A 27,844-nucleotide genomic window follows, 5' to 3' on the forward strand; every position below is an offset into this window, starting at 1 on the left:
CTGACCATGCACTCAATGAATTCACTTTTGATGCCAGGGCGAAATGCAAGAAGCCTAGACATAATATGTATAGATTGTTTAAATTAAATTTCACAAGGGTAGGTTAAACCACTGCTCGTTGACCGGACCAGTGTACCGCTCTCCCTTCCTCCTATCTGCGCTCGCTAAGACGAGTGGGAAGCGATCATTAATTAGCTCATCTTAGAGCAGCTGCTTGGATGCGTATGTCTGCTGTGCCTGCAAATCTGAAGCCTTGTCAAGCGAGATTAGTTAAGCTGAACTGTGCGTGTGCTGATATATAAATTGCGTTAAACGAGGGCTTTGGACGGCACTCAAAGAAGTCGCAAGTGGACACTTATATACAGGGCTTATATCCATACGGAAGTCCATAATAAGCGTCGCTCATGCGTATGCAATCATGATTCCATTAATTAAAGAAAGATACACTGAGGAGAGGCTGACGTGGCACATTTGCTCTCAATACTTGCCAATATCCCTGAACTGAACTGCGGGCTAAGCTTACGGTAGGAATCGGTTAAGGCTTTTCCCTATTCGAATTTCGATTTAATCGCGTCCACGTATTCTTTTTTTTTTTCTTGCATTTAGTTGGCAGAGCTTTAACGAGCAAAATCGAGAAGCGTCGATCCCGATGTCTCCACTTTGCTTGCTCTACAGCAATGAAGGGAACGACAGCTTCAGCTACAATGTTTAAACTAAGATGGCGCTTTTCTGTCTCAGAAAAAAATAATACATATATGCGCCCTGCTCTTTGAGCTGGAGAAGGCAAAATATAGTCTGTGCAGCAGCAGCTGTACTGCGTGGGTCATAAACAAAGAGCTGGCGACGCGGTAATTGTGTCTTTGTTTTTCAAACCAAATGCCCATAAGTGAAGTTGTGTAGCGTAACTATTGCAACCTCGCCAGTTCGAGTCAGGTTAACCCTACCCGTTTACGCTGATGGCTCGCGCGTTAGCGAGCTTCTTTGTCTCCACAGTTGCACATAATGATTGCGTATGAGTGAGATCGTTATGCTTGGTGCGTTTTTTTTTCACGCGGGAAGCGTCGCAGCTGCAGCGCGATGTTAAAGGCCTCCTGCTGCCGATATGTAGCACGGTTTCTTTCAGTCTTGAATATTCAAACACACAAACCATGAGTGTTCTTTTTTTCTTAACTCGCGTGCACGTAAAACTGCAAATACGATAAATCGAACAGTTGACGGATTAACGGGCGCCGAAAGAAATCGACCTCACCTGTTCTTTTTTCTAGACGCCCAGCCCTAATCGCAATAGATGAACCAATCTCATAGTAAGATCCGTTTTCTGCGGAGATAGAAGCTGTGGCTACAGCCTTTTATGGCTGAGAAAGATGTCGGTCGTGGGTTCGAGACCCAGCCGCGGTGGCAATCCGCTTTGCGATGAAGCCGAATGCGAAAAAAAAATAAAGAAAAAAAACCGCCGGTGTAGCGAAATTTGTGCACAGGCTAAATAATTCCGCGCGGCGTATACGTCTCTCGTAGCCTCAGTGGAGTTGAGCGGACATTATAACCTCTAGTGAAACAATGAGTCAAAATTCACGTGGCGAGTTTTACTGGCGGTCTAGTTATATTCTGTCTGCACGACCCGAACACTCACCGAGATCTCTGAGCTTGTCGAGGAGTCCAGCGTCGCGCAGGAACTGTGGACCCTTTTCGACACCGAGTTTGCGCTTTTCAGAAAAGAAATAAGAAAAGAAAGAAAGAAAGGACGCTGACACAGAAGTCAATAACTTTAGTTTAGCTATACACTGTAAAATAGTGTACACCAATAAAAGTGAATAAGGATGTAAATGTGCCTATAACTCACACCTTTACATCCTTTTAAGAGGTAAAGGTTTGAGTTATATAGATTTACACCCGTATTCATATTCAGGGGTGTACATGTTTTTTTTTTACAGAGTAGGGTACACCAGTGTCGATTTTGTTTTCAGAAAAAAAATAAGAAGAGAAAAGGCACATCTTTGAATACATTACGTATTTCTTGCATAGTTTCTTTTATGATGAGGATTGGAGCACGTTGTAAATCATTTACACCCTTGAGAGTTTTTGGAAAAAGTGTGTAATCTGTCTATAAGTCACACCCTTACACGCAAAAAGGGCGCAAGGGTGTGAGTTATAGACCGATTTACACCCATATTCACTTTTAAGAGTGTACATTATTTTACAATGTGCAGAAGGCGCGATTCTCACCAATGTTTTTAGCAGACTTCTATACATTCACGAAGGCTTGCTGATATCTTCAGCTCCTATCTGTATTATACTTGAGAGTTTTAGAAAACACCGTGTTAACGTACTGTAAGGTACTGCTTTCCGCCCGGCAAAACTTAGAAGGTGATGGAGGGTTGGGGTGAGGCTTTCATAACGTGAACAGACTGCCCAGACATCAAAGCGGAACGGGGGGTTGGGGGAATGGGGGGGGGGGGGGGGGGGGTAGAGAAGTGGCGGTTAGCTAGGGTGGAGAAACGAGATTCAGTATTCGTTCCAAGCTTTATTCAAGTGAAAGGGAAACTGTTTTCCAAGCTTCTCACAAAGTTTGCACTTGCGTTTCGGCATTATTCCACGTGCTTCAAACACCCCGACGTATAGCAGTCAAGACGGCCTGGTCATTGCACTTTGGCTTCGGTATTATGCGGCTCGTTAGCAAACGCACTGAGGTTTCCACTGTACAGCTGCGGATCGAGAAAACGCGTGGACAGTGTCCGTGACGTTGCACGAGGGGGTGCACGCCCTTATAAACGTTCGTTTGCCCTCGCATCCTTGATTAGAATCGCGCTTTCGTATATAGGGCAAAGGCACCATTCTGACCAATCACGCCAATGCAAGAGAGTGGATTGGCTTTCCGAACTGTACAATCTCGTACACCATCTAAGTGCTGCGCTCGTAGCGCCCCTGTTGGCGTCTTCTATCGCGCCAGCATTGTGACACCCCATGGGCCACGTGTTCCTGCTTGCTGTTCCTGCTGCAGCTAAATTCCCCGTATACGTGCACATCCGGGTGTACTTTAACTGCGAGAGCAGTTTCTCGCGTGCGGCTTTGCGCAGTGCTGCTCCTGCGTATTGTTAGGGCACCGTGTGAGGAGCACCGAGCGCAATACTTTATCGCATTCAATGCATCGCATTCAAGCGAAACTCGCAATTCGTTTTTTTTTTTTTTTTCATCTTTGCGTGGCCGTACTTGAACCAAAGTGTGACGAACAAACTAACAAGACTGGGTAATCTCTATATAGCGTCAGTGGTCGTCCAGTTGCGCCAGTTTGCTACACTCTGACTTGCCTGCTCCTGGCTTCGCGCATGCACTCATATAGGCCATTTGCGCAACTACGCTAAAGTGCGGTATTTTCGCGTTCTCGTGGCAATGCAATGTTTTAAGTAGGGTTATGCAACTATGTGTATGCAGTCAACGACCGATTTGCCGGACGCCGGATTTTTTGGACATGTCCGATAATTCGGACGCCTTCATGGCACGCCATGGTACATAACACATAGAGTCAATGTACAAACATTTCTGAAATTTCGGACGCAAAAACCCTTCCACGTCCGATTTGCCGGACTTTTTGCCATGAACGCAGGCCCGAAGCGGCATTGATCGAAGTCACCACCGCTGCCATTTTGATTATCTCGCCGCCTCGAATAGACACTCTCGCACGAAGATCCATTGGCAGCCGCAGCCATCACCGCGGGCAACGCTAGGCCTAGCTACTTCGACGTTTATTACCAAGCCTCTTGCTGTTCGGGGCCATGTCTTTCATTAAATCAATTCGCCGCTGTGAGCAACGGCGCCGACTCCGCCTTTGTGATCCTCGAATGGCTTCGAAGCTCGGAAAACGCGATCCGTTGCATAATGCCGGTTCCCAAAAATCAGCTTTGCCTTAATACAACAATGTTACGCGGTGAAGCATACGCGAAGTATTGCGGTGACGCATATCAAGAGTGGGAAGGGGTAATTATCACGGGTCGCAATATGTATTCCTTAATTATACACGCGTGCACCCGCCGTCTCCTGTCACACTACGAGCACCCATATGCCTAATAAGTGTACTAGCAGCCCTTTAGAGATATTTCGGATGTGTCTGTGGCGATTTGAGCCCTTAGAGGCAGTAAAAGGCATGCATTCGTTTTTTCGGACTGCCCGATTATTCAGACGTTCTCACGACCGCTAGGGAGTCCGAAAAATCGCACGTTGACTGTGCTGAAGTATACGAATCGATTTGTGAACATTCAAATCATTCAGTTCGCCCACTCCATTATCTACTACTCTATTTCTCGCACATATGATGAAACACTCTGCTGATGTCGATGTATTGCACCCAGCCTTACCAAGACGCTCAGTTTGTTTCGGGACAAAAAGAAATTTTAATTCTGGAATTTTTATGTGGCGAAACCACAATCTGATTTTCAGGCATGCCTGTCTTCGTACAAAGGTCGTCCGCGTCATCATCTCCAATGGAAACAATTCCTATACCCGACGCGCGACAAAGGGAACGGCGACGAAAGCAGCGCCTATGTGCGAAGGTATAGGATCGATTAGCCACTGGAAGCCGCGCAGATCGTATCGCATACGCGTGTTAATGCACGCGGATTCACGCGTTTTGTACATGCACTTAGGAACTTTTTGTCCATCTGCGAACTTTTATGCGCGATTGCAATAGTTGCTGGCTTTGACGGTTGTCAAAAAACTCGTATGCATGATCACAGAACCGATCGCCGGTTAGGCACTCATACGAACATATTAGCGGCAAGCTTTCCGTGACTGCATGTGGAAAGTTTGCTGGTCACATCGGCCAACAGCCATGACATATTGCCTTAGCCGTTCGGCCTGATCGGTAAGTCGGGTATTGGCTACGAAAGTTACGGTTTTGCGCCGAATCAACTCGCCATCTACTCGCAGAGGTGAGACGACACACTAGAAGCTGAAAAACTGCCTCACAACGAAAGCCAATGTACGGGATGCTACGAACGTTGTTCTCCACCACCATCCCTATATTTGCGATGGACCATGCGAATGCATCTCATCTTGGCGCCGCTCATGGACGCAAAGTATCTTGTCGACTTTCTATTTATTTTTATTTATTCCGATACCTCAGAGGCTCCGCCTAAGGGGTTTTACATGAGGAGTGGGCGCGTACATTTTATTTAACATAAACTAGTTCTTCAATGATGCGTTTAAAATGAAGGTGGTTCTCGTGAAGAATAGCTGAAGCGGGAAGGTCGTTCCATTCTCTTGAGGTGCGAACAAAAATGAATATAGATGAGTGGTGGTTCGGGCTGGAGGAGGATACACGGCTTTGTTATGGTTGGTCCGGATTGAATGGCAGTGAACTGGACAAATGCTGCAGGACCGGGGCGATGCATGGAAGAACTTGTGGAATAGCGAGAGACGGGAAGCCTTCCGGCTGTACTGAAGCTGCTGCTATTGTTATTGGGCCTAATACGTATTTTTGCTGGTGCGGTAAAGCATATCAAAGCACATCTGTCATTTGGAATGCACATAGGACATTTTCCATTCGTTTTTGTCTTGTGCCTCACGGCGCAAATTGTTCTAGCACATCTCTAATGTTATGTTTGTCGTTCGCCTGCGCGCGTATCTCTGTTATTGTTAGCCTACAACATTTTATTTAATTGTTTACGAAATGAATCTCCTTGCCTACCGAAATAATAATGCTTCAGCATACCGTACATGGGAAGGCAAGTTTAATTGGTCGCGCTGTTGACTTTGTGCCTTGCTTCACTGTTGTGCAGCACTTACTGATTGCACAGTGATAACAAGCTTCGCCTAATGGCTACAGATTACTGCTGTACTACTCCAAGCGTTCTAAAAATCCAAATTTTTCTGCTCCGAAACTGCTCTAAAATGCTGGTGGGGCTGCTCCGAAATTGCTCCGGAACGACAGTTTTGCTGCTCCCCCCAAAACTTGCTCCAAATCTTAAAGTGGCCGCAGCACCACTGTTATAGCTTATAAACCGCTGGTTGCAATAAAACACGTTATGCGAAGTTCGAGTCACGAGAGAAGCTGTCCCAGAGAAAGGACGCTCCGCAGGCGCAGAATTCTGGCACCGTTCTCACCTGACCTTGATGGATGGGCACTCCGTGAACACCAATCTCTCGCCGGCTGCTCGTGAAGTTGACCGCCGTCGATGAGTTCTCGATCCTGGAATCGAAGAGGGCTCTGCATCGCTCTCTGTGCTCTCTGCGAGACGACTTGTTTGGAACTAGCCATTTTACGAAACAGTTTGTCATTCTAACAGTGCGCACGGAGTGGCTGGTGTAGACCTTTTGCATAATGCCGAAGAACCCTGTCCGCATAATGCGTCCCCACCACGATCGCGAACGATAGGCATGCGGGCATGCGCACGTTCTCCTGCAGGTTTCGTCGAGTTTGCTGCACTATTCTAGAACATAAATAGCGTGTTCGCCGCATAATGTAACTCCTCCGCGACCGCAAGCTATATAGGCTCCTAGGAGATGGGATAGGCAAGCTATAAGCTCCTAAAAACAGGATAGGTGTTAATCAGGGTGGGCTAACCGAAAGCTCTACTGGTTCAGTTATAGAGTTCGGTTTCAGGCTTTTCGGTTCCGGTTCAGCTCGATCCGCAGCGAAAATGATAACCGTTATAACCGCTTCGGAGCTTCCTGAACCGGTCAATATCGGATTCAAACGGGTCCAAATTAGAAATGTTATTCGCGCGCCTCTAATATAAATATAAATATATATATGTGCGCGACGGTTTTCTTTTTCATGCGCATCAACTACATTCTTATTCATTCAACATGTTCATTCATTTAGCAATTAGTTAATTCAACATTCAACATACACATACATGTGAGGAGGAGGAGGAGGGGGGGCAGGGTCTTCATGGACGCTCCCCCAATTTTCTCCTTCACTGGGTCCTTGAAATTCCCCACGCTCAAACGTTGCCTATGCTGTACAAAATGAAGTAGGCTAGATGCCAAGTCTACTGTTAACTACGCATGTATTGGGTGTTCATTATGAAAGCAAGTACCCATTCCTAAGAAAAACACGTAATATCATAGTAAAACGGACTGCTAGGCCAGCTGGTACACGCTCGCATATCTAAAGAAAACCGAGGACGAGAACAAAGCAGGACGAGACAGCCGACTGCGCAGCTGCTCAACCCAGGACTATAGGTGCTTACGTGCTCGAATTGCACGCAAGGCACCACAGATGGCGTAGTAACAGTGTGCGGCGTACAGAGGAGGGTTTCTAAGTGAAGTGCAGAGGTCAGAAATGTTGGCCACTAAAGCGTGTGACGCTCATGATACAAAGAGCGGATGCCTGTAATGGGAGGAAAGAATTTCCGAGCCTGTCAGGAGGTAGTTTAGATGTTCAGTAACGGTTGCGTTCTAATGACATATAACGCCGAGGATTTTTTTTTTTTTTTGTCGGCATTTCAAGGGTGACGCCTTTTAAACGAACTGAGGGTGGCGAATTCGGGTAGAATTATTCGCATGGCTATTGGGGAAGTACACGGAGCACAAATTTTTTTCTGCGCTGACAGGGCTTTTGCGCTGTATACGCTCGGCCGGAGATAATATTGGGTGTCTCGCGTGCCCTTGCCCCTATATTATATCCGATTGATTGGTTGCGGAAATAACTACCGTGCGTCGACGCACGCCTGTGCTGGCACACGGGACGGGAAAGGGAAATTTAAAAGTCTGAATAATGTTATGCCATAGTAACGGACTGAATTCTGAGCTATATACGAGACGATTTTTGTATAGCGAACTATTCCGAATAGGAAGAGAATAAACTATCGATGGGCTCCAGTGGCCTCTGCCCCCCCCCCCACTGCATTTTACCAGAGGTATTGAGGCAAATGACACTAAGCACTTTTCCTTTTTTTTTTTTTTTGTAAAATCGATCTCGCTTCATCTAATGCTCGACTTCAATTCCGAAATCTGACAAGCGTCATGAAATGATTAAGTATAAAGGCAATTAGTACAATTTCATTACTCAGTTATCATACTGGCGATTTGTAGCTCAAGCAAAGTTCGCGTGTTGGAGTGATCCGGCTGATATGGCAACAGTTGCGCTATCTGCCACTGGGAATATTCAGTAGGTCTACTTCGGGTTAAAAGAAATATATATAACCCGTACTCAAGCGCTGGATAGCGATGTACATACCTTTCTTCATTCACTGGTTTCCCTTCAAGGCAAGCCGGGTTGACGGTGAGAAGCAGCAGCATCAGTAGCAGCAGCATCCTTCGGAGAGGCAGTGCACTGCGACGTATCATAATGCACAATGTTTTTTTTCGTTTTCCAAGCCACAGTGCGAGCAATGTTTCTTCACGTTCGAGGACTATCACGAACAGGATACTACCTATATCCTTCTCTGAGTGCAGGATAGCAAACCGGACGCGCGTTCAAGTTAACCTCTCTGCCTTTCTTCTATTCCTGTCTCTCTTTTCGCAGGATACTACCACTATTACCGATTACCACTGCCATTGGTACCTCACAACAAGAATGAATGCCGGCTCACAGAACTCCCCCCTTCGTTTGTTCTTTCTCTCTCTCTCTTTTTAGGGCACAAAGCAAGCAGCTGCCGATCTTGCACGTCTATTCAGCAGGCGCTCATTTACTGTAGGCCTACAACTGGTTCGCCAAGGGCAACCGTACATAAAAGGCGACGGGGCAGGGGCGCAGGCGTTCGCATTAATTGCGATATACGCCAGCCATGTGCTGTCCTCGCGGCGGTTCACTACAGCGCTAAGCAAACGCAGCGGCAGACCACCCGGCTGAATGCTATGTTCGTTTCTACGCGGATGGATGGAACGAAGGTAGGAGCGTCCCTTTGAAACGGGGTGATGGCAGTTGCCACCATGCTCACCACGCGGGACGTTTGGGAGCATCGCCATCTCGTGGCGCAAAAGGGCATGTCACGCGGTAACTTTTTTTTTTTTTTAGCAGGCATCTGCAGTAAGCGGGAAACAGGACTAATACTTGATGGATATAAAGTTAGAAACTGTTTACCTGCCGTGGCTGCTTAGTGGCTATGGAGTTGGGCTGCTAAGCACGAGGTCGCGGCATCGAATCCCGGCAACGGCGGCCGCATTTCGATGGGGGCGAAATGGCAAAACACCTGTGTAGTTAGGTTTAGGTGCACGTTAAACAGCCCCAGGTGGTCCAAATTTCTGGCGTCCCCCACTACGGGGTGCCTCATAATCAAATCGTAGTTTTGGCACGTAAAGCCCCATAATTTAGAAACGGTTTGGTCGGAACTCTTCCAAACCTTCCTACAACCTCCCGATTGGAATCTTTTGCCAAACTCCGTTGCTCCAGAAGTTGGTCAACTAACCTGGACTAATTATGCAATTAAGCAGAATACGAAAAAAGATAGTGTGACTTACTCCATACAATGGTCATCAAAATGCATTTGCTCGCGTCGTCTTTGAGTGCATCGGCATATTTTTACATAACTCTGGCTAAAATTAGCTGGGACACGCTGTGTAATCGGACAACCTTGTCTGAATGTGTACTCACACAAGCGCCACCCGCGGACATACGGCTGGATGATGCCGCATGTACAGAGTGAGGAGCCCGACTGCTCGTACGTACGTGACGCATCTCTACGGTGGATATACAGTGCGTCGACGCATCGCTTCAATGATAGTAGCCGTAACGTCGACATTCCTCGTGAGATGCGTTCTGCCCAATTTAAATAAAGAAACGATAAAGTAATCGAAATGAAAGTGGATGAAAAAACAACTTGCCGCAGACGGGGAACGATCCCACAACCTTCGCATAAAGTTTTCGAAATGAAAGTGGATGAAAAAACAACTTGCCGCAGGCGGGGAACGATCCCACAACCTTCGCATTGCGAAGGTTGTGGGATCGTTCCCCGCCTGCGGCAAGTTGTTTTTTCATCCACTTTCATTTCGATTACATTATTGTTTCTTTATTTCATTTATTAAGCAGAAGTAATTTCCCCTTTGTTGTCCTCGTTGTCAGTGTTTGTTGGCTTCTTACGATATGACTAATAAAAATCGGGCTCCTCGGTTAACCCCCTTCTCGTTTATCTGTTCACGCCGTGAGACGATGGTACTTTTTTTACAACTTCTAACCTCTTTCTGTCCCTCAGCAACGAAACAAAAATACAGAAAGAAGGCGAACCAACAGCGGCTGACGTGGAAGAAAGACAAGGTCTTGGGCGCATTAGTCCACAATGTGGTTTGTTGTTTAGACTAGCTGCACTACCACTGGGGATCGGCCCACATTTTTAAACTGCCCATATCCCGTGAACGGCCAATGACTTTCGTGAGCAAAGCCAAAGTTCCGGTTTCGGTTCCAGGAACGAGCAGTTGGAACGAGCTCGTCTGGGTTTCATGCCGGCCTCGTTGCGCGGATTACACATTATTGCGATTCCGTACACAGCTCGGCTCCGGAATTTGTGCATCTGGAATTGGCGGTGCCTCCCCGCTTCCCTTCATATGCAGAGCGCCAGATTGAGCCGCGATCGTCAGTTCCCCCTTGCGTCCGGTCGCGAAATGTGCAGTGGCTGCCGGAGTAAAGGGTTTTATGCCGGAGCACAACGCCGGCATAACTGCCGCCCCCACGGCCTTTCGAGCGACGGAAGACGGAATTTATCGTTTGCCTTCCGCTATTTTTTTTTTTATCTTCGCTTGCGCCAGATTCAGCCGTAATCACCGGCTTCCCTCGCGTTCTTTCCCTCGCACATACAGCGCAGGACGTGCGGCGACGTTGTTATCGTCCTTCGACTTCATACGAATAGATGGCGGCGATAGATACAAACAGCCAACCCAACCGACCACCCCGGAAAAATAAGAATTTCGGAATAAATCATTAGAAGATGAGTCTCAGGAGAGAAAAAGAAAAAAAAAAACCGCCGGTAGCCATCCCACGACGACTGTCGGCGATAATGCGTTTACCATTAAATCAATATAGCGCCACAACATAATTGCCACCGTCTAAACAAGTTATGTGTAAGGCGTGCACTACGCTGGACTGCTCTTTCGCGCGTCCCTAAGAACAGTCTGCGCCGTCTAGTGCCACCGCCGCGAAGCCTGTGCGTGGCCTCCGACATGCGCGCATGGCGCGTCGGTGCGTGCGAACGCTTAAGCCCCAACCACTGGTACGCGCTGGAAAGCTTCGGCGCGCGCCGAAGGGTCAAATGCGTCAAAGCGTCGGTCGGGAACTCGCTGAAGCGGAACGTCGCGCAGCGATTACGTCTACTGCCGATGCTAGAAGTTTGCCGGCGCGCGGCGAAGCTGCGCCGGCGTGCACCAATGGGAGGCTGCGACGCCTCGCAGGCGTCAACCAATCGGAGGCTGCGGAGCCTCTGGCTGCTAGGACTGTAATGGCCGACCGTGCGGAGACGCCGGCACCAACGATCGTCCGAGTGTTTTGGACGCACGACGCGCGCGAGTGTTCCTGAAAGACAGTGTTGTAAAAGTAGGCCGACAACGACACGATCAACCGACCGACGACCGTAGGTTGTGGCAGTGCGACGTGGATCCGAAGCGACTTCGAACGACGCCGACTAATCCAACCTGCCCACTGGGTTCCGCCGGGCTCGGTACGATCGTCTGCTAAAACAGCCAACCGAATCACGATTGCCGCAACGTCTGTGCTTGTGCCCTTTCATATTGTCGCGGTGGTAGAGTGAACGATACCGCACGACAACATGAGTTCTTAACAAAATGTGTTGCTGGGCTAGTTAATTCATGCTTAACAACTGCATTCTGCTAAGCGCAATTCTAAGACGGGGCAGAAGAAAGGCACGCTTGTCCTGTGCTTCTGTGTCTATCTTCTGTCCCTTCTTAGAATTGCGCTTACCATCATTCAGTTGTTAAACAGGAGTTCTGTAATTGTCCGGGACTATGTATACACCATGTGTGCCTGTTAACGTTAGCCAAGCTATTCAACGAAAAAAAAAGAAGACTCAAGAAGAAATGCAGTGCGAGATACAATTATAAAAGCCTACGGTGCTTGGCTCTTAGAAGCCTGACGACCGAAAACCGTAGGTTATAAAATTGTATCTCGCACTGTGCTTTTTAAATCCCCCTCCCCAGTTTTTTTTTTTTTTTCGTTTAAGAACTTGGCTAACGATAGCTGTGACAGGCGATATACTCGCTCTATGATGCACTGACAAGGTTCGGCTGTGCTCTTTGCCCTGTAGCACCAATAACGGAATTCTGCTAATAAGAGCCAACGCCAACCTACCCGCGGAAAGGCTATCTACAAGAGCTTGCGGCCAACGGATAGTGAAGACGAGAGCTAATTTTGCCGTAGCACTACAGCAGAAATCGCACAGAACTTGCTTCTGATGCTGTTTTTCAGTGTTTTTTGCTTTTGTCTTTTTCTAGCATCATGCCCGCATGCGGCACAGTGGTGCTGTAACCACATGCGCCTTAATGTTAATAGGAGAGATATTTCATAACATGAATGAAATTTAGGTCGCATAAACTTTTTTTCATCCAATCATTTCGACCGCATCCATCCAGATCGATCCATCTATCCACCCATCCATCCACCCATCGATTCAGCAACCCATCCACCCACATCTATCCACCCACATCTATCCACCCATCCATCCACCCACATCTATCCACCCATCCATCCACCCATCCATCCACCCATCCATCCACCCATCCATCCACCCATCCATCCACCCATCCATCCACCCATCCATCCACCCATCCATCCACCCATCCACGTCGATCCACCCATCCATCCACGTCGATCCACCCATCCATCCCCGTCGATCCACCCATACACCCATCCATCCATCCATCCATCCATCCATCCATCCACATCCACCGATCCATCCACATCCATGCACCCACCACATCCATCCACCCATCCACATCCATCCACATCCATCCACCCATCCACATCCATCGATCCATCCACATCCATCGATCCATCCACATCCATCGATCCATCCACATCCATCGATCCATCCACATCCATCGATCCAGCCACGTCGGTCACTCACCAAGGCTGCACCCACTCAAGTCCTTTCGGTTTCACGACGTACGGCGCCAGCTCGTGCACGAGAAAGGAGAGCGGCATGCCGTGGATGTTGCCTGTTCCGGGAAGAGGGCAAGGAAAAAAAATACAGGGGTAACGCCGACTTATAAATCGGCGATAACGTGGAAGTCTGCAAAAGGTAGAGAAGCTCAATTTGGAAAATAATATACCCGCGAAAAAATATTTCGGTTATTAGCGCGGCGACAAGCCACTCTATGTACAGCCGAATGAATGAATGAATGAAACCACGTTTATTCCACATTAAAATGCGCCGAAGACGCTGCGGTGGAAAGGGGAGGGGTGTTATTGCAAAAGGGGAAGGGTAAGGCTGCCTCCTGGAGGTAGTTGTCCAGCCTTCCTGGACAACTACAAAGGGCCTTCCTTGCGAGTGCGACTTGCTGTATAACAGCCACGCCAGTCTTGTAAATATATATTTTTTCCTACCTGTATTTCTTCATGAAAGTAAGCGTTCTTTAGGGGCAACTTTTCTTTCGTCTTTTGCTCTTTTGTTCTGAAATGTATGTACCTGTGCCTAATGTAACGCTATTACTTTATTGTTACCCACTCCTGCCCTGGCTGCCAAAACGCAGCTGGCAGCATTGTACAAAGGAATAAATAAATCTATCCGCCAACCTGAGCCACTGCGTAGTCCATGGTCGAGAGAAAGAGAGTGAGTGAGAAAAATTGAAGGGGCACTTAGTGGTCCTTACGTGGATGAGTGCGAAGGCATTGCGACCACCGCGCGACGCCTATGCTCTCTCAACCGTTGAATAACTAATTCTTGGGCACCTAGTTCTTTGATCGACTCCCACCAAAGGTAGAGGGTTCGACTGCCAACAAAGGTCGTGTGATCGAGTGTCTTAATTATTTCTGCCTTAATTAACTTCGTCTTAATTAGCACCGATGGTCATGAGTTCAACTCCCACCAAAGTCCGAGGATTCGATTCCAGCCGTAGATCGTGGGTTAGAGTGTCTTAATTAGCCCTAGCTTAATTATCTGTCCCTTAATTAACTTCGCATTAACACCAAATGTGGTAAGTTCGATTCCCACGAAAGATGGTGGGCTCGAAGCGCCTTTATTAGTCCTATCCTGGTTAATTTCCCCTCAATTAACATCAATAAAAGGTCGTGGGTACGATTCCCACCAAAGGTCGAGGATTTTCCGCCTCATGAGCCATTTAATGCTTTCGCATTAATAAATCTCTCTCTCTCTCTCTTGTTGTGAGCTTTATCCAGTTCAATGTGTCTCTTAATCTATATACCGTGTGTATGTCCCCGCATATAGATAACCTTTTTCTCGCCAACTGAGTTACTGGGTAGTAGTCCATGCTCAAATGGGTAGAGCAACGGGCTGCTGTGCTCAGGGTACCGGGTACGAACCCAGCCATCGGATCAACTTGGGTAGCTGGGCATGTAACAATGGGTACGTGCTGCTCTTTGATTCACTGATTCACTGGTCACTGGTTATATACTGCCTTTCGTGCTAATAAACATCATATAAAACATACAATCAAGTACGCGCTAAACGTAAGGTAACTGGCCAATAGAATAGTTTCGTCAATCATCTCTAAAGGATGGATGCACGGCCATTTCTTTACAAAGCACCCGCTGACTGGAACGGGCTTCCCTGGCACGCTATACTACTTCAGCTGCTATGGTGTGTCAGTATTTCGTTACCCCTAAGCCTTTCCCCAATCTGTGGTACTACCAGGAGCTTCCCATCTGGTTAACCTCCTTACCTTTCCAACCTCACTTTTTTTCTCCCTGAACTTCTCAACGCTTAACGATACCACTTGCGTTCTTGAACAATTGTTTTATTGCTGTATAAGCGTGAACAGCCTGCATGCATTGCGCGAAACGCATGCTCATAATTTTGATTGATTACACCTGTATCGCTGGCGTATGCTTTCCTAATGTATAAACTTTGTACGTGCCCATTATGTTAAACCACATTGTTTAAGGAGATGAGAAGGCGAACCGAGGAGCTCGATTTTGTTAATTGTGACCACATAAATGCCAACAGATAATGAAGCCAAGGAAAGCTTTCCCTGACTTCATTGTCTGTTGGCTTTATGCGGTCACCTTTTAAGGTAGTTTAAGGTAATTAAACAACGTGGAGTGACGAGGTAAGCGAGCTTACACGAAGCCTCCTATATATGTAGTTGTCGAGGGATAACTTAGCTGCAGTTTCGGAGTGATTAAATTTTATTCTTTAGCATGGATCAACATGCGCAGTCGTTCACTCTGACTTCTCTTTTTTTTTTTTTTCGCCAACATGACTGGGGTTGGAGAAAGGAGGCTTAGCGCACAATAATTAGGCGCTCCAGAGAGAACGTTTCCGTCCCTTGACGACACGTGGGCTCAACTATACCGGAATGAACAGTTGCTCTGTTTCTGGCTTCCATCACTTTTTCTCTCATTTTTGTTTCCATGATATCACTTTAAAACGCGCGTACTGAAACCGCAATGACCCCTCTCCCTTTCTGTCTTTTGCTTTTCTTTTGTGGAATCTACAGCCAGTGCAAAGAGGTCATGCAGCATCCATTTTACCATCTGCGCACTCTGTTTCGATCAACTCCCTCGCAGCGGCTATAGGCTGGGGAACAGACAGACAGCAAGGACAAGAAAGGCAGGGAGGTCAACCAGACGAGCACCCGGTTTGCTACCCTGCACTGGGGGTAGGAAAAGAAGAATTAAAGAGGGAAAAATGGAGATAGTAAGCACTGAGTGTGTGAGGGAGGGACACTATACACAGGGACACTACAAACCGCTGGGAAAGCTCCATATAATGAAGATAGCCAAACAAGCACGAGCCCAAGTAGGGCTCGTGTTTGTTTGCTTCCGCGTCCGCGTCCAGCTCGAGCATCCCGTAACTAGGGAAACAATACGCTAAGCTAGAGCTTACGCTAGAGGATCGTGCTGACTTGTGCGGCAACAACTATAGGCCTGTCGTTAACACGACCTTCCCCCGTGGCGTGCCATAGATTGTGCCATGCTGGCTGATGCTACAGAGAGAACGGTTCGAGCTCCCGCCAGACAACTTCATCGAGCAAGTGTTATAGTCAACAAACGAAAGCTCCCTGATCGCTCACGGGAAGGAACGGTGTTAGGGAGACGGACAACCGGGCAGACCTGACGTGGAAGAGCTGGGTGTGTTGATGTCGCCGTGCGCGTCCACCCAGATGAGCGCCACCTCCGAGTCCGTGGAATTGGCGTGTCCGCTGACGGTGCCGATGGACATGGTGTGGTCTCCGCCCAGGTTCAGCGAGACCCGGCCCGAGCGAAGCACCTTTTCCACGGCGTCTCGCACCTGTGACACCAAGCAGTGTGGCGTATATATTTGGGGGTGTGTAGGGAGGGGGGGGGGGGGGCACGCACTTAATCGGGGACAGGAAGGGAAAGGGGCGGGAGAGGTGGGGGGGTGGGCAGGACAGGCCACTACAAGCACAGAAATTTCGGCTGGCGAAAAGCGGGAGCACGTGCCTCTGTGCCACCCCCTGGGTAAGCTCCTTGAGAGAGAGAGAGACTATGCTCCCGCGACGTTCAGAAACCGAAGAACGGCCAACAACGCAGTGGACTACGTCGGACTCCAAAATGCAGCCTTGAAGCGTAATTTTGAAGAGTTGCAAACGTTGCCTTGAGTGTATACTTTACTCGTATCGACAACTTCCTTGCGAGTTTTATTTGTTTGTACTTTAAAAAAAAGAACAGCGCCCGGTGTAACCAAGATTCGTTGATTAAGCTTTCTTTCATTACGTGTTTTAATGACAACGTTATAGATTGTAGTACTGGAGGAGGACGTCACAGGAGGCGAAAGCAACGTGCGCGGCTTGAAAAACCCCATCCGTCGATAAAATATCCGTGAATGAGAAACTGCGCACGCGTTGCTTCCCACTTTCGTTTGGTTTTTTTTACGTCAACGGATTGGACACGGGCTGTGCAGGCCTCTTTATCACTTTTATCTCCCGTAAATTATGTCTCGGCGACCTGCCGCCGCCAGGACATGATGACCCCTTAGAATGTGCCTCAGCAGGTCATCACATGCGCGCTTTTCCAAGGTATGACCGCGCGTCGAAAATAACGCGGGCATTGCTCCATCGCGCGAGCTGTTGCACGCATCCTGTTTCGGTATCGAAGCGAGAAAAGGGGATTTTTTTTTTTTGTCGACGAATATCTCTGCAACACATGCCGCTTTTTTTTTTAATCACCTAAATTTCTTTTGCGGTGTGCTCTAATACTACCATTTCAATAATGCAGCGTTATACACCCGTATTAATAAAATTAATGATCGATTCTATTTAAACTAGCGCACGAACAGTGTGACGGCTACTCGACTATCTGTAGTGTCCACCGTGCTGAAAGAAAGAAACAGTGAAGAAAGCATCATACTATTGGCTAAATCATTTTTTTTTTTTTTACTGTTTCCGGTGAAATAGATGTTAAGCGCCGTAGGTGTACTATATCACTCTAAGAAAAATCCCGGGTAAAACGGGAGTAACTGCGCCGTTAGTCCTAAAAAGGGCGCTTTCGTCCCTCAAAGGACTAACTGCATGAATGTGCGTGCCGTGTGCAAATTTGTGTACTATACACAAATTAGGTGTACTATACCGGGTGCACCCGGTATAGTACACCTACGTCACTTAATTAATACGAAGGGCCAGTGTGTATCACTTATTTATGCGACTCCACTTTAAGATCGCTTAACACTTTGAGTAAGACTTTAAGTATCCCCTTCACTCTTCGCATTTCCTCGTTTATCTGTGCGAGACCACAAAATTTTGCCTGGGAGGTAGCGAAACATGCTATGGCGCTTAAAGCCCGGCCCCAAGGACTAACCTACATCCCTCTCATTTAGATACATTATTATGTCAATTCTTGTCAAAAACATTAACAAGCGCTTTGGCAGCTCTCTCTGCTGAGGTTAATGTCTCTTAAATAAGTGTAAATGTATCCATGTCATGTACCCTTTCTTTTTCAGAAGGTTTATAAAGGGAGGGAGGGGGCGAGGTCATGCTAGGTTTAGTACTACTAAAAGGGGTCACGTACTGAAAAAATTAGAGCTACATCAATATATACAATGTGTCCCAGCTAACGTTACTGAAGGTGTTGAACAAAAATAAAGATTTAGGGAAGGCGATGCAAAATGCAGTTATAGAACACATCTGGCGTTCGATCGCCATATGTCTGACAATAGGACACCGCAAGGTCTTGAGATCGTTCCTGCGCCGTATTTCTCAATATTTTTTTTTCTTTTATGAACAGCTTGACTACCTTCAGCTGAGACATCCTATATAGCGAAAAAAGAAAGGAGATTATTCATTCAAATCACCTCGCATTCATATTGACAGTTATCGCTGGTTGGTTCTTACGGGAAATAAGTTATCCTCTTTCTCGACGTAATAGTTTTGCGGAAACCCGCAAGGTGGAGAGAATTATTAAAGGGAAAACCAGACATCCACCCGTTCGTATATCAATTGCTTCAAAGGAAACCCATGCGGGTTTCTCGAAAGAAAAAGGCTCGTAGTTGTTCTTCAACTACGAGGCTTTTTCTTTCGAGGAAGCCGTACGGTTTTCCTTTGCAGCAACTGCTACGAATGGGTGGATGTCTGATTTTACCTTTAATATCCTCTTCATCGTAGCGAAATTTCCTCCGCGTTCAGCGTGCTCCATTTTGGAAAGCCTCACGTTCTTGTTGGTCTGTCCCACGACGTCCGAGTCGATCGCGCCGCAATCGGTGATGTTCGGCTTGCCTTCGACGCGGACGTCGCCGAAGTCCTCGACCTTGTGACCTGCGACAGACGCTTAATATGAGCACAACCATGGCCTTCGAGATCCGCGCGCATCCCTATCTTGGAGGCTGTATGTAACACACCGGTCGAGTCCATCCTCACGGCGTGGAACGCGTACGTATACACACGCGCAAGAAAGAGCTCGAGCAAAAGCAACAAGCAGCGGGCAAAGCGACTTCGAACACGCCACCCATCATGCACTTGGCGTGAGAATCTTGCAGAACGTGACACGCCACCAGGAAGGAAGGAAAAAGTGGAGAAGGAAGGCAGGGAGGTTAACCAGTGTAACCTAACCGGTTTGCTACCCTACACATGGGAGCGGGATGGGGGGATGAAAGATGGGAGGAGAGAGAGAGAGAGTACATAGCACAGCAAACACATCGTCAGTTACAGTCCGTCACTCTTGCGCGGTACGCGACATCACTGTCACAGCCGCTTGTCCAAGCCCGTATCCTTCATAAACCGAAGTAGTCCCTTCGTCGCCTTCAGCTGCGATGTCTTCTGTCGGCGATATGTGAAAATGGTTGCAACTGACAATGGTCTATTGTCCAGGTGCGCTAGAACGGACGCCATGGACTGTCTCTGAACATTATATTCAGGACAGTCGCACAGAATGTGTTCCAGCGTCTCCTCGCCACCAGGAAATAACTGAAGTGCTTGGCGACTACCGGGTGGTGGGTGCACTAAGAAAATTTCGACACTCTCATTATCGTTATCATAACCAGCAGCCCGTCTTATGTCCATTGCAGAATGAAGACCATATTACAGTTGATCTTCAGTTAACAACTGCGCTACATTGGGTTAGCCTATTTCATTCCAACGCCTTCGAATTTCTTAATTGCCAGCCCCACCTTACCATATCTGCCTTTATCGACTGCACTTCTCTTCCGAGGTGGCAGAGAGTAAAGACTTCTGTGGAGCTCGTATAGGCGTTTCCTTACTAAAGCTGTAGACTGTATGAACGTAGGGCATAAAAAGTAGTACCGTGGATTCATGGCGTTGCACATCTTGTTTATATAGATTTAGGCGCAACGTAGGGAACTTTGAGCGCACCATAATGCAATAGGGTTAAAGAACGCCACGTCATCAAAATTAATCCGGGACCGTCCAACACGGCGTTTCTTACAGACCCAGTGTTGTTTAGGGACTTTATTAACACCCTGTGAATCAATCAACCTATCAATCAATCCATCGTTCCATCAATCAATCAAAATTCACGCTCAACGTTTACTGGCGATCTACTTATGTGCCTGAACGACTCGAACACTTACCGAGATCTCTGAGCTTGTCGAGGAGTCCAGCGTCGCGCAGGAACTGTGGACCCTTTTCGACACCGAGCTTGCGCTTTTTAGAAAAAAAAATAAGAAAAGAAAGAAAAGACGCTGACACAGACGTCAAGAACTTTAGGTAGGGCGCACGACTTCCATATTTGATCTCTCTCTCTCTCTCTCTCTCACGCACACACACACACACACACACACACACTCAAAGAGTTGTCGCACGAACTCTAATCGATTTCTGCAGAGATCGTCTTTTATTGCGATAGCAGTTACATGGACACCCCAAGTGCATTTCTACCGTCGCCGTGAGCTTCCCATAATGCCCAATGGGCGATAAAATCGCCGCCGCGCGCCGTGTGTGCGAGTGAGAGGGTGCGAGGGTGAGCCGGCGGTCGCGGCTCGTGCAATCTCACGCACGCAAGCGAGGAAAGCGGGGAGGAAGCGCGCCGTCTTCCGTCGCGCGCACGGATCCGGGAGGAGGGGAGGGACAAGTGCGCCCACCCAGGCCGCTGTGTATTGAAAGCCATCTGCTATGGGGACAAGAGCCCGCCGCGCGCTGTGTTTGCGTGGTTCGCGTTGATGCGAGACGCTGCAGGACGGTCAATTCGGGGCTCACTGCTGCTGCTGCGCTTCCTCATTCCAGCGCTTTGACAGCGAGTTTCCGCGGTCAACGAGTGAGATGTGTTCATGTTTGTTGGTGCGCACCTAACTCCACGCTTGCTAATTTAGCTAGTATGCCTATCTTTACAACTTTATACGGCTTATGAAACTACTATCCAATTGCTTCGTATAGCCAGCTCTCCACTAATTTGCTATCGCGACCGATGCTTCGCCTTTTGGGCGAAACTGCAAGCTTTTTAACGCAGGACCATTCTTTCGTCTACCTCTATGTCCAACAAACGTTCTTGTCGGGCTAGTTTTTTATAACTACGACTCTTACGCAAATAAAATTTAGTTGAAAGTTTGTGCTCCTCCGTGCCTATACTCTCTCGTGCCTTCTCTGTCTTTGGCACAGCTAGTATTGACTCTTCTCGCGGAGCAGTTTGTTCTAGAGAAACCAGATGGCGCTTTCGGCGGCGCGCCGCACGTGGCCTCGGCGACAGCGCACGAATACGAACCCACTACCTCTTCCATACCTTGCTTCTGTGCGATCAGCTGTCGGAAATGCAACTGATTTATTATTTCGCTAACGCACAGTGCTCCAATCGCGCTGCAACTTGTACAGCGGTGGTCTGAAGACGTGCGCAGCAGTTGGCCGCAAAAGTAGTGCCTGGCATATTAAGTAATGAAATGAATCTATTAGCCAAGTTCGTGGACCGTTGCTACAACTGTCCGTGCGTGTTACCGGCATTTCGAGATTTGCCGCTTCGCGAGATCAGCGATGTATAGCTCCGTTTCACAACCGAGAGACATTGCTTGGAAGCTGAGCAAGTAGTTCGGTCAAAAAAAATATGTATAACTACGCACTTTCTGGTGTTCGTGGGCTGCCGCGGGTCATGCTTCATACGCAATAAATTCTTGCTACGCTGCAACCATTTCGCACAAAGTTAATTTTGCCAATGAAGCACACGCACTTACATTTTTCTTGGTTATTGTGATCACTACTTCTTGGCCGCGAACGCCGGCAGTGTACGAAGTCGCTTCGGCAGTCGCAGAATGGAACGATAATTTCGAAAATTATGCGATCAACTGTTTTCTCACTATTCTGAATTAGCAGTTTTGTGTCGATTAATGTCTTCCTTTAATTTCAGAGAAGCAGATCTCATATGAGCAACCATGTGTGTCGTAGTTCTGAAAACAGCACAGCTGCTCGCTAGGAGGTTTTTGAGGCATACAGTATATCGTGGCTATATATACTGGTAGCGTTGCCTCTTGTGTGTCGCGTGTACCTTGGATGTATTTGAAAGTTCTACCTTGGGCGTTTCTCAGATGTTTATGTTTTGTCATGGTCCATGTGCTTTCATTGACACGTTTCGTTGAATTTGACCCGGTCTTGTTTCTGTATTTCGAAATTTGACCTGTAGCCTCTATATATAAAAAATGTTCACGCAAAATGGCGCGATACCACTTTTTTTTTTATCCTCCTGTTGCACCGCGAAAAAACTGGCGTCCAACGCGAAGAAACAAAATATAAAAAAAAGATTGAAGAAGAAACAAACTCCCAAGGGTGCACGCAATTTTTTTTTTTTTTTTTGGCAATGGAGTATACGGGAGGCGCACAAAGGAATAAGTGAAAGCACTGGGATCACAAGTATAGGTCGACAGGACCCAGCATCACTGCAGCTAAATACATAAACAAATACTTAAATGATGTATGAAAAAAAAGTTTAACATGTAGATAACAGGCAAATCACAGACATCACTCAAATTAGTACAGTAGACAATGGTTTATGATGAGATGGTACAGTGCACAATTACGCGTCACTCTGTCCTCGTAAATGCGATTTGAGTGCGGCCAAGAAGCTGTTGTCATTTCATGTAACTATTGCGTTTGGTGGGTTGTTCTATTCGGATATCGTGCGTGGGAAAAAATCTTATTTAAATACAGATGTCCGACAGGAAATCTCGCGTATTTTTTTTACTCGCACGGAGTAAAAATTCTGCTCCGATCAAAGGGAGTATAAGAAACTCCCAACCGGGGGGGGGGGGATGGGGGGGAAGGGTCGCTAGAGGACAAGCATTATAATTCCACCTGAGAGTTGTTTCCGTTTACGGTGTACATTAGCCAGCGAAGTCGCAAACCCACGGGTGAAAAAAAGCGCAAGCTTGCGCTGCGATGCCGATGCGATTTCTCTGCATACGTCGACGACCTACCCTCATCGCTGCAGTGCTCGCAATATGAAATTCCCTTAGTGGTCCGCTTGGAAACTTACAAAAAGATGTAGTCTTATCAACTTTTAAGTTCTTTTTTTCGTTTATTACGAAAGAAGCCACACGACATATTTAGAGGCGGAACAGCAGAGGCCACGTTAGATGGGCGCTGGCGGCAAGGCCGGGTTTAGTCCTTTTTGCGTCGTGAGAATTGCTCTCCTATGTACCCCTCAAAAGATAAGAAATAATTCAGTTGAGTATGCAAAATACACGCACAAAAAGGCCCTCTGCATGGTATGGCTTCTCTGACAGCATCCGGGTGTAACGACTTCACAAATACGACGCGAATATTTTTGTGCGAAAGTTGAACAGCAATATCACATGCGGCAGCGTAATGGCGACAATTCTCGCCATTAGCCCTATATGTCTTTTATAACGCATTTACCAAGCAACGACAACAGCGAAGATGTCCTCGGGGAAACGAATACACTTGTAGAAGGAGCACCTTGCCTGTAATCATCCCGATAGAACACAGCGTGGTTTCAGACCTGTGCAAACCAGGCGAGGCAAAAAACCTCGCATTAAAAAAAAATATCAGCAATAGCATCGCATGAAGCAACTACAGCATAATTCAAAATGGGCAAAGCCACGCATAAAATATAGACCCAGACATGAACTGCGTGACAGCTGATGTGATGACTTAACGGGCCGCATGAAACAACGAAATCACTCCTTGCAAGCCTCAGTGACATTAACACGCAACAGGATGCACTCGTACTGTCGTTCACTCTAGTAAGAGCAACACAATTAAAAAAAGCGGCAAAAGGTAAAGCCGCCAAAGCGGCATTCAAAAGCTAAGGGAAATGTCTTTAACGCGCGTGCTGCAATGCAGTCAAACCGAACAAAAACATTGATAGGACGCGTGATCAAATTCATCGCTTACTCCTGTAAACATTATCTAGTGCGACAAACACCGAGATGGCAAATGAAAGCGTGATATAGAGAGATTTCCCGCCAAACGGCGGCGATCCATTGCTGTCGTTGTTGCCCCCCGCTCATGAGACCTCGCGAGATACGATCAGAATCGGGTCACCGGCATGGCGAGAATTTCTGCAGCCGTTTGAGCGCCCCAACCCTCAACAGTTCTTCTTCGACATGCCCCGATGCTTCGGCGTGCACAACGCGCAGGCGACGGCCGGGTGTTGCTTATATATTTCGCGCCGAAAACGTGAATCGAAACAGAGAAGCGCGAGAACAACGATGCAGAAAACTATACAGCGGACGGCTGCCTCATTTCCCGAGTGAACTTAGCAAGGCCGCCACCGGTGGCGCGGCCGTCGGTGCGCACTACCCGTATATTTCATGCCTTGCGACGCTGCCGGCCATGAGGCTCGCGCACACATACACATTAGCGTTTACTGCTGAGGACTCCGTTTTCAAACGCTTGTCTGAGAGGAACGGATTATAAATGTTAAAACAACGGTGTCATCTCGCTCACCGTCGAGTTGCGAAGCCTGCGAACGTAACGCAGTGGCCATGCGTCTCTTATCGCGCCATAGCGTTGTCACATGCCTGGGCGCCGGTTCTACAGGTGCTGTCGCCACTGTGACTGAAATCGCTTGCATGCGCATATCCGCGTACTTTAACTGTGACAGCAGTTAAAGTTAAATTATGGGGTTTAACGTGCCAAAACCACTTTCTGATTATGAGGCACGCCGTAGTGGAGGACTCCGGAAATTTTGACCAACTAGGGTTCTTTGACGTGCACCGAAATCTAAGTACACGGGTGTTTTCGCATTTCGCCCGCATCGAAATGCGGCCGGGATTCGATCCCGCGACCTCCGTGCTCAGCAGCCCAACACCATAGTCACTGAACAACCACCGCGAGTCGCGACAGCAGTCACGCAATGTCGCTTCATGCGCATTGTTAGACCACCGTGCGATCAAGTCGAGCGCAACCCTGAACCTTGTTATCGCTCCCAACGCTTCGCCTTCGGGCCCGAAGCTTGAACAGTGTGAACCATACTTGAACTAAGTGTGACGAAAGAACGAACGAACGAGCACGATCGGTCCGCTTATTCTGTAGGTCGCATAACTGCTGTTGGCAGTCAAACGCGTAATGCGAAGCTCGAGTCGAAAGCAAACCTGTTCCATAGAGAGAACGTCCCGGAGGCGTAGAATTCTGGCACCGTTCTCACCTGACCTTGATGGATGGGAACTCCGAGGACTCCAATCTCTTGCCGCCTGCTCTTGATGTTGGGTGCCGACGGTGAGTCAATCCTGGAAGCGAGGAGGGCTCAGCATCGCTCTCTAGTCTCTGCGAGGCAACTTGTCGAAACCGGTTATTTTAGTAACGACCTTGCCGTTCTAGCAGTGACTACGCATTCGTCGGTGTTACAGCGTAGAAATTTGTGTAAGTGAAAAAAAAAAAAAAATGCCCGAAGGACGGACAATCAAGTCCAAGCAAGCACGACGTGTCTGTCCGTCGACCATAATCGCTCGAATATGATTGATTGATCTTCGTGTTTAAGTGGCGCAATCTGGCTTCGGGACATGTCGTATCGGGAGCTTGACCCAAGTGCGGTCCCCTGACGTGCCGTAGTACACTGAACGCGTGCCGAACCTACGAACTCGTGTTCGGTAACCGAAGGCCGACTTCATGGACGCGTGGACCGCGAGATGGTTTTGCGAACTGAAGCATGCTCGAGAACGCACTACGTGATGATGCCGCTCGCGCGCCGGCGCTACGCTTCGAAGGTCAAGCGCAAGTCGAGTACCTGGCAGTCTCTGAGGGTATACAGCTGTGGGATTGTCGGACCGACTCACGTGATGCAGCAGGCCAACAGGTACGGAGGCATGGTATTAGGGAGCCTATAGCGTGTTAGCGTATCAATACTTCATGTTTGTAGAGTTCCGATAACAATTATTTAGGACAATAACGCATATCCCCTCTCACCCCCCCCCTCCCCAAATTTTGTGAAAACTGGTGTTATTTAGAAGAAACGGCGTTTCTGCTAAGTAGATGTGACTTCATTGATTGCTGGCTTTCATTTTTCCCAAATTGAGACATGTGCCGGGAAACGGATAATTTTACTGGTAATTACTGGATTTCAAAAAAAAAAAAAAACACTATTTATAGGGGCGCGCTGCGATGTGTGAAGTGCGCTTCTCCGAGTACGTCAGCCGGGGCGGCACAGAAAAAAAAAAAAGGCAGAAAAAAAAAACATCCGCGCTTAACACCCAGAGTGACCAAAAATGGCCGGCGCTTAATGATATGGCAGAATTTCACTGTCTGCAGCAGGTAAAAACTAATAAATCTACTTCCAGCAAGAAAAAAATGACCTGTATTCAAGAGCTGAAGAGCGATCTGCATACCTTTCTTCATTGAGTGGCCTCCCTTCAAGACAAGTTGGTCCGGCGGTGGAAAGCAGCAGCAGCTGCAGCAGCATCTTTCGAAAAGACAGTACACTGCGGCGCATCATAATGCACAGTGCTTGTTCGCTTCGTGGCTCGCAGAGCGAGCAATGTTCCTTTCCCTTCGGTGAGTATTACAGTATACTGCCGCTATTACCGAGTATACTGCTGCCGTTGCAACTCACAGCACGCGAGAGAAGTGCTTCTTGTGGGAAAGGAGGAGGAAAGGCTGGCACTATCTTCTGCAACCCATGCCGGAGCACGGCTCAGCGCAGCACGAATGAATGCCGGCGCACGAAATCCCCCCCCCCCCCCCCCCCCCCCGACGTCCCTGATCTTTTATTTTTTTTTTATCACAAAGCAAGCAGCTGCACATTCTGGACACGCATTCAACATACGCTCATTATACTGAAAGTCTACATCTGCCCTACGAAGGGCAGCCGTAAACAAGAGCAACCTGCCTGCAACCGTCCCTATTGGACATCTGAAGAGACAGCTGCAAGTTTGTGGCGCTGTAAAATACGAACAAAAAACAACTAAAGCTGCGCAAATGATAACTATTTGAGAAAGCGATATCTGCGGCGAACCCGAATGGAAAGCTTGAACTTTTAAAAAGCACCGATAATATAATCGGTCAGATTACAACGTCGCCGACAATAACGACGAAGACCAAGCCGAGACTACGGCACGACGACGGTACGACGACAACGCGACATCGTGTAGGTACACGCACCGAAAGACTTTACGCGAATCTCGTTGCGATAGGCGGAAGTGTAGTATACGCGCGGCCACGACGCACGGGCTGATCAACCATTCTCGTTCCTACACGCGTTTTCTCCTTTCTGACGTCAACGTCACGTGTGTCATCGGGGAGCTATAGACCCGCGGTCCTGCGAAATGTTTTTTTTTTGGCGTAGCCACCGCTGCGCGCTGTTCGTTAAATAAAAACGATCGCGAGTGAGGCAAGTCGTCCCTGCCCTTGACACTTTACCGAGGAAGTTCAAACACACAGGTGGAGGCGCAGTGACAGCTTTTATCACGGAGATATGCTCGTACGACCTGCTGTATGCAGTCCGCAGAAATTTGTTTGTTCACATTTTCAATTTGATCCTGCAGTGCTATCGCCTGCGCTCCGACCAAAGAGCGTGACATACGGTCGTCCCGAAAAGAACACGCGCGTTATTTTTTCATGCATCTTCGATAATACCGAACGACAAAAAAAAAAAAAAAAAGAAAAGTTGCTCATTCCGGTTTAATTAATGTACTCTCTGCAACGGGAACGCTCGGCGAAACCATCACGAGGGCATCGTTGTTCTACTCTGTTCAAGTAAGATCCGCACACTTTGAACGATAGAAGGCACAAAATAAAAAGGAAAGAAGAACGCTCCAACAGCTGAGATAATCTTTCGATCACTGCGAGTAACTACCAGCGACGCATTAGAGACACCCTCGATCGACCCTTCCAGTTCGTCGTCGATTTAAACTTAATGGGAATTACAATTACGGAC

At 47.8% G+C, this 27,844-nt stretch overlaps 1 protein-coding gene across 2 annotated transcripts in view; it reads right to left on the reverse strand.

Annotated features, from left to right (window-relative positions):
- Positions 1-26,503, reverse strand: part of LOC126533605 (arginase-1-like) — a 55,498-nt gene extending 28,995 nt beyond the window's left edge. The window contains exons 1-5 of one of the 2 annotated variants that reach the window (XM_072289365.1): positions 26,298-26,503; positions 25,121-25,202; positions 20,103-20,175; positions 18,728-18,831; positions 16,175-16,352 (exon numbers count right to left, since the gene is read on the reverse strand). In XM_072289365.1, the coding sequence (XP_072145466.1) occupies positions 16,175-16,352; positions 18,728-18,831; positions 20,103-20,175; positions 25,121-25,202; positions 26,298-26,404 (544 nt within the window). In that variant the 5' untranslated portion in view covers positions 26,405-26,503. Of the gene's footprint in view, positions 1-1,630; positions 1,704-6,096; positions 6,182-8,176; positions 9,148-16,174; positions 16,353-18,727; positions 18,832-20,102; positions 20,176-25,120; positions 25,203-26,297 lie in introns of those variants that run through there. The other variant, XM_050180769.2, reaches the window with a different exon arrangement.
- Between the last annotated feature and the right edge of the window lie 1,341 nt (positions 26,504-27,844).

Source organism: Dermacentor andersoni, chromosome 7 (assembly GCF_023375885.2).
Source record: "Dermacentor andersoni chromosome 7, qqDerAnde1_hic_scaffold, whole genome shotgun sequence".
NCBI classification, from domain to species: domain Eukaryota; kingdom Metazoa; phylum Arthropoda; class Arachnida; order Ixodida; family Ixodidae; genus Dermacentor; species Dermacentor andersoni.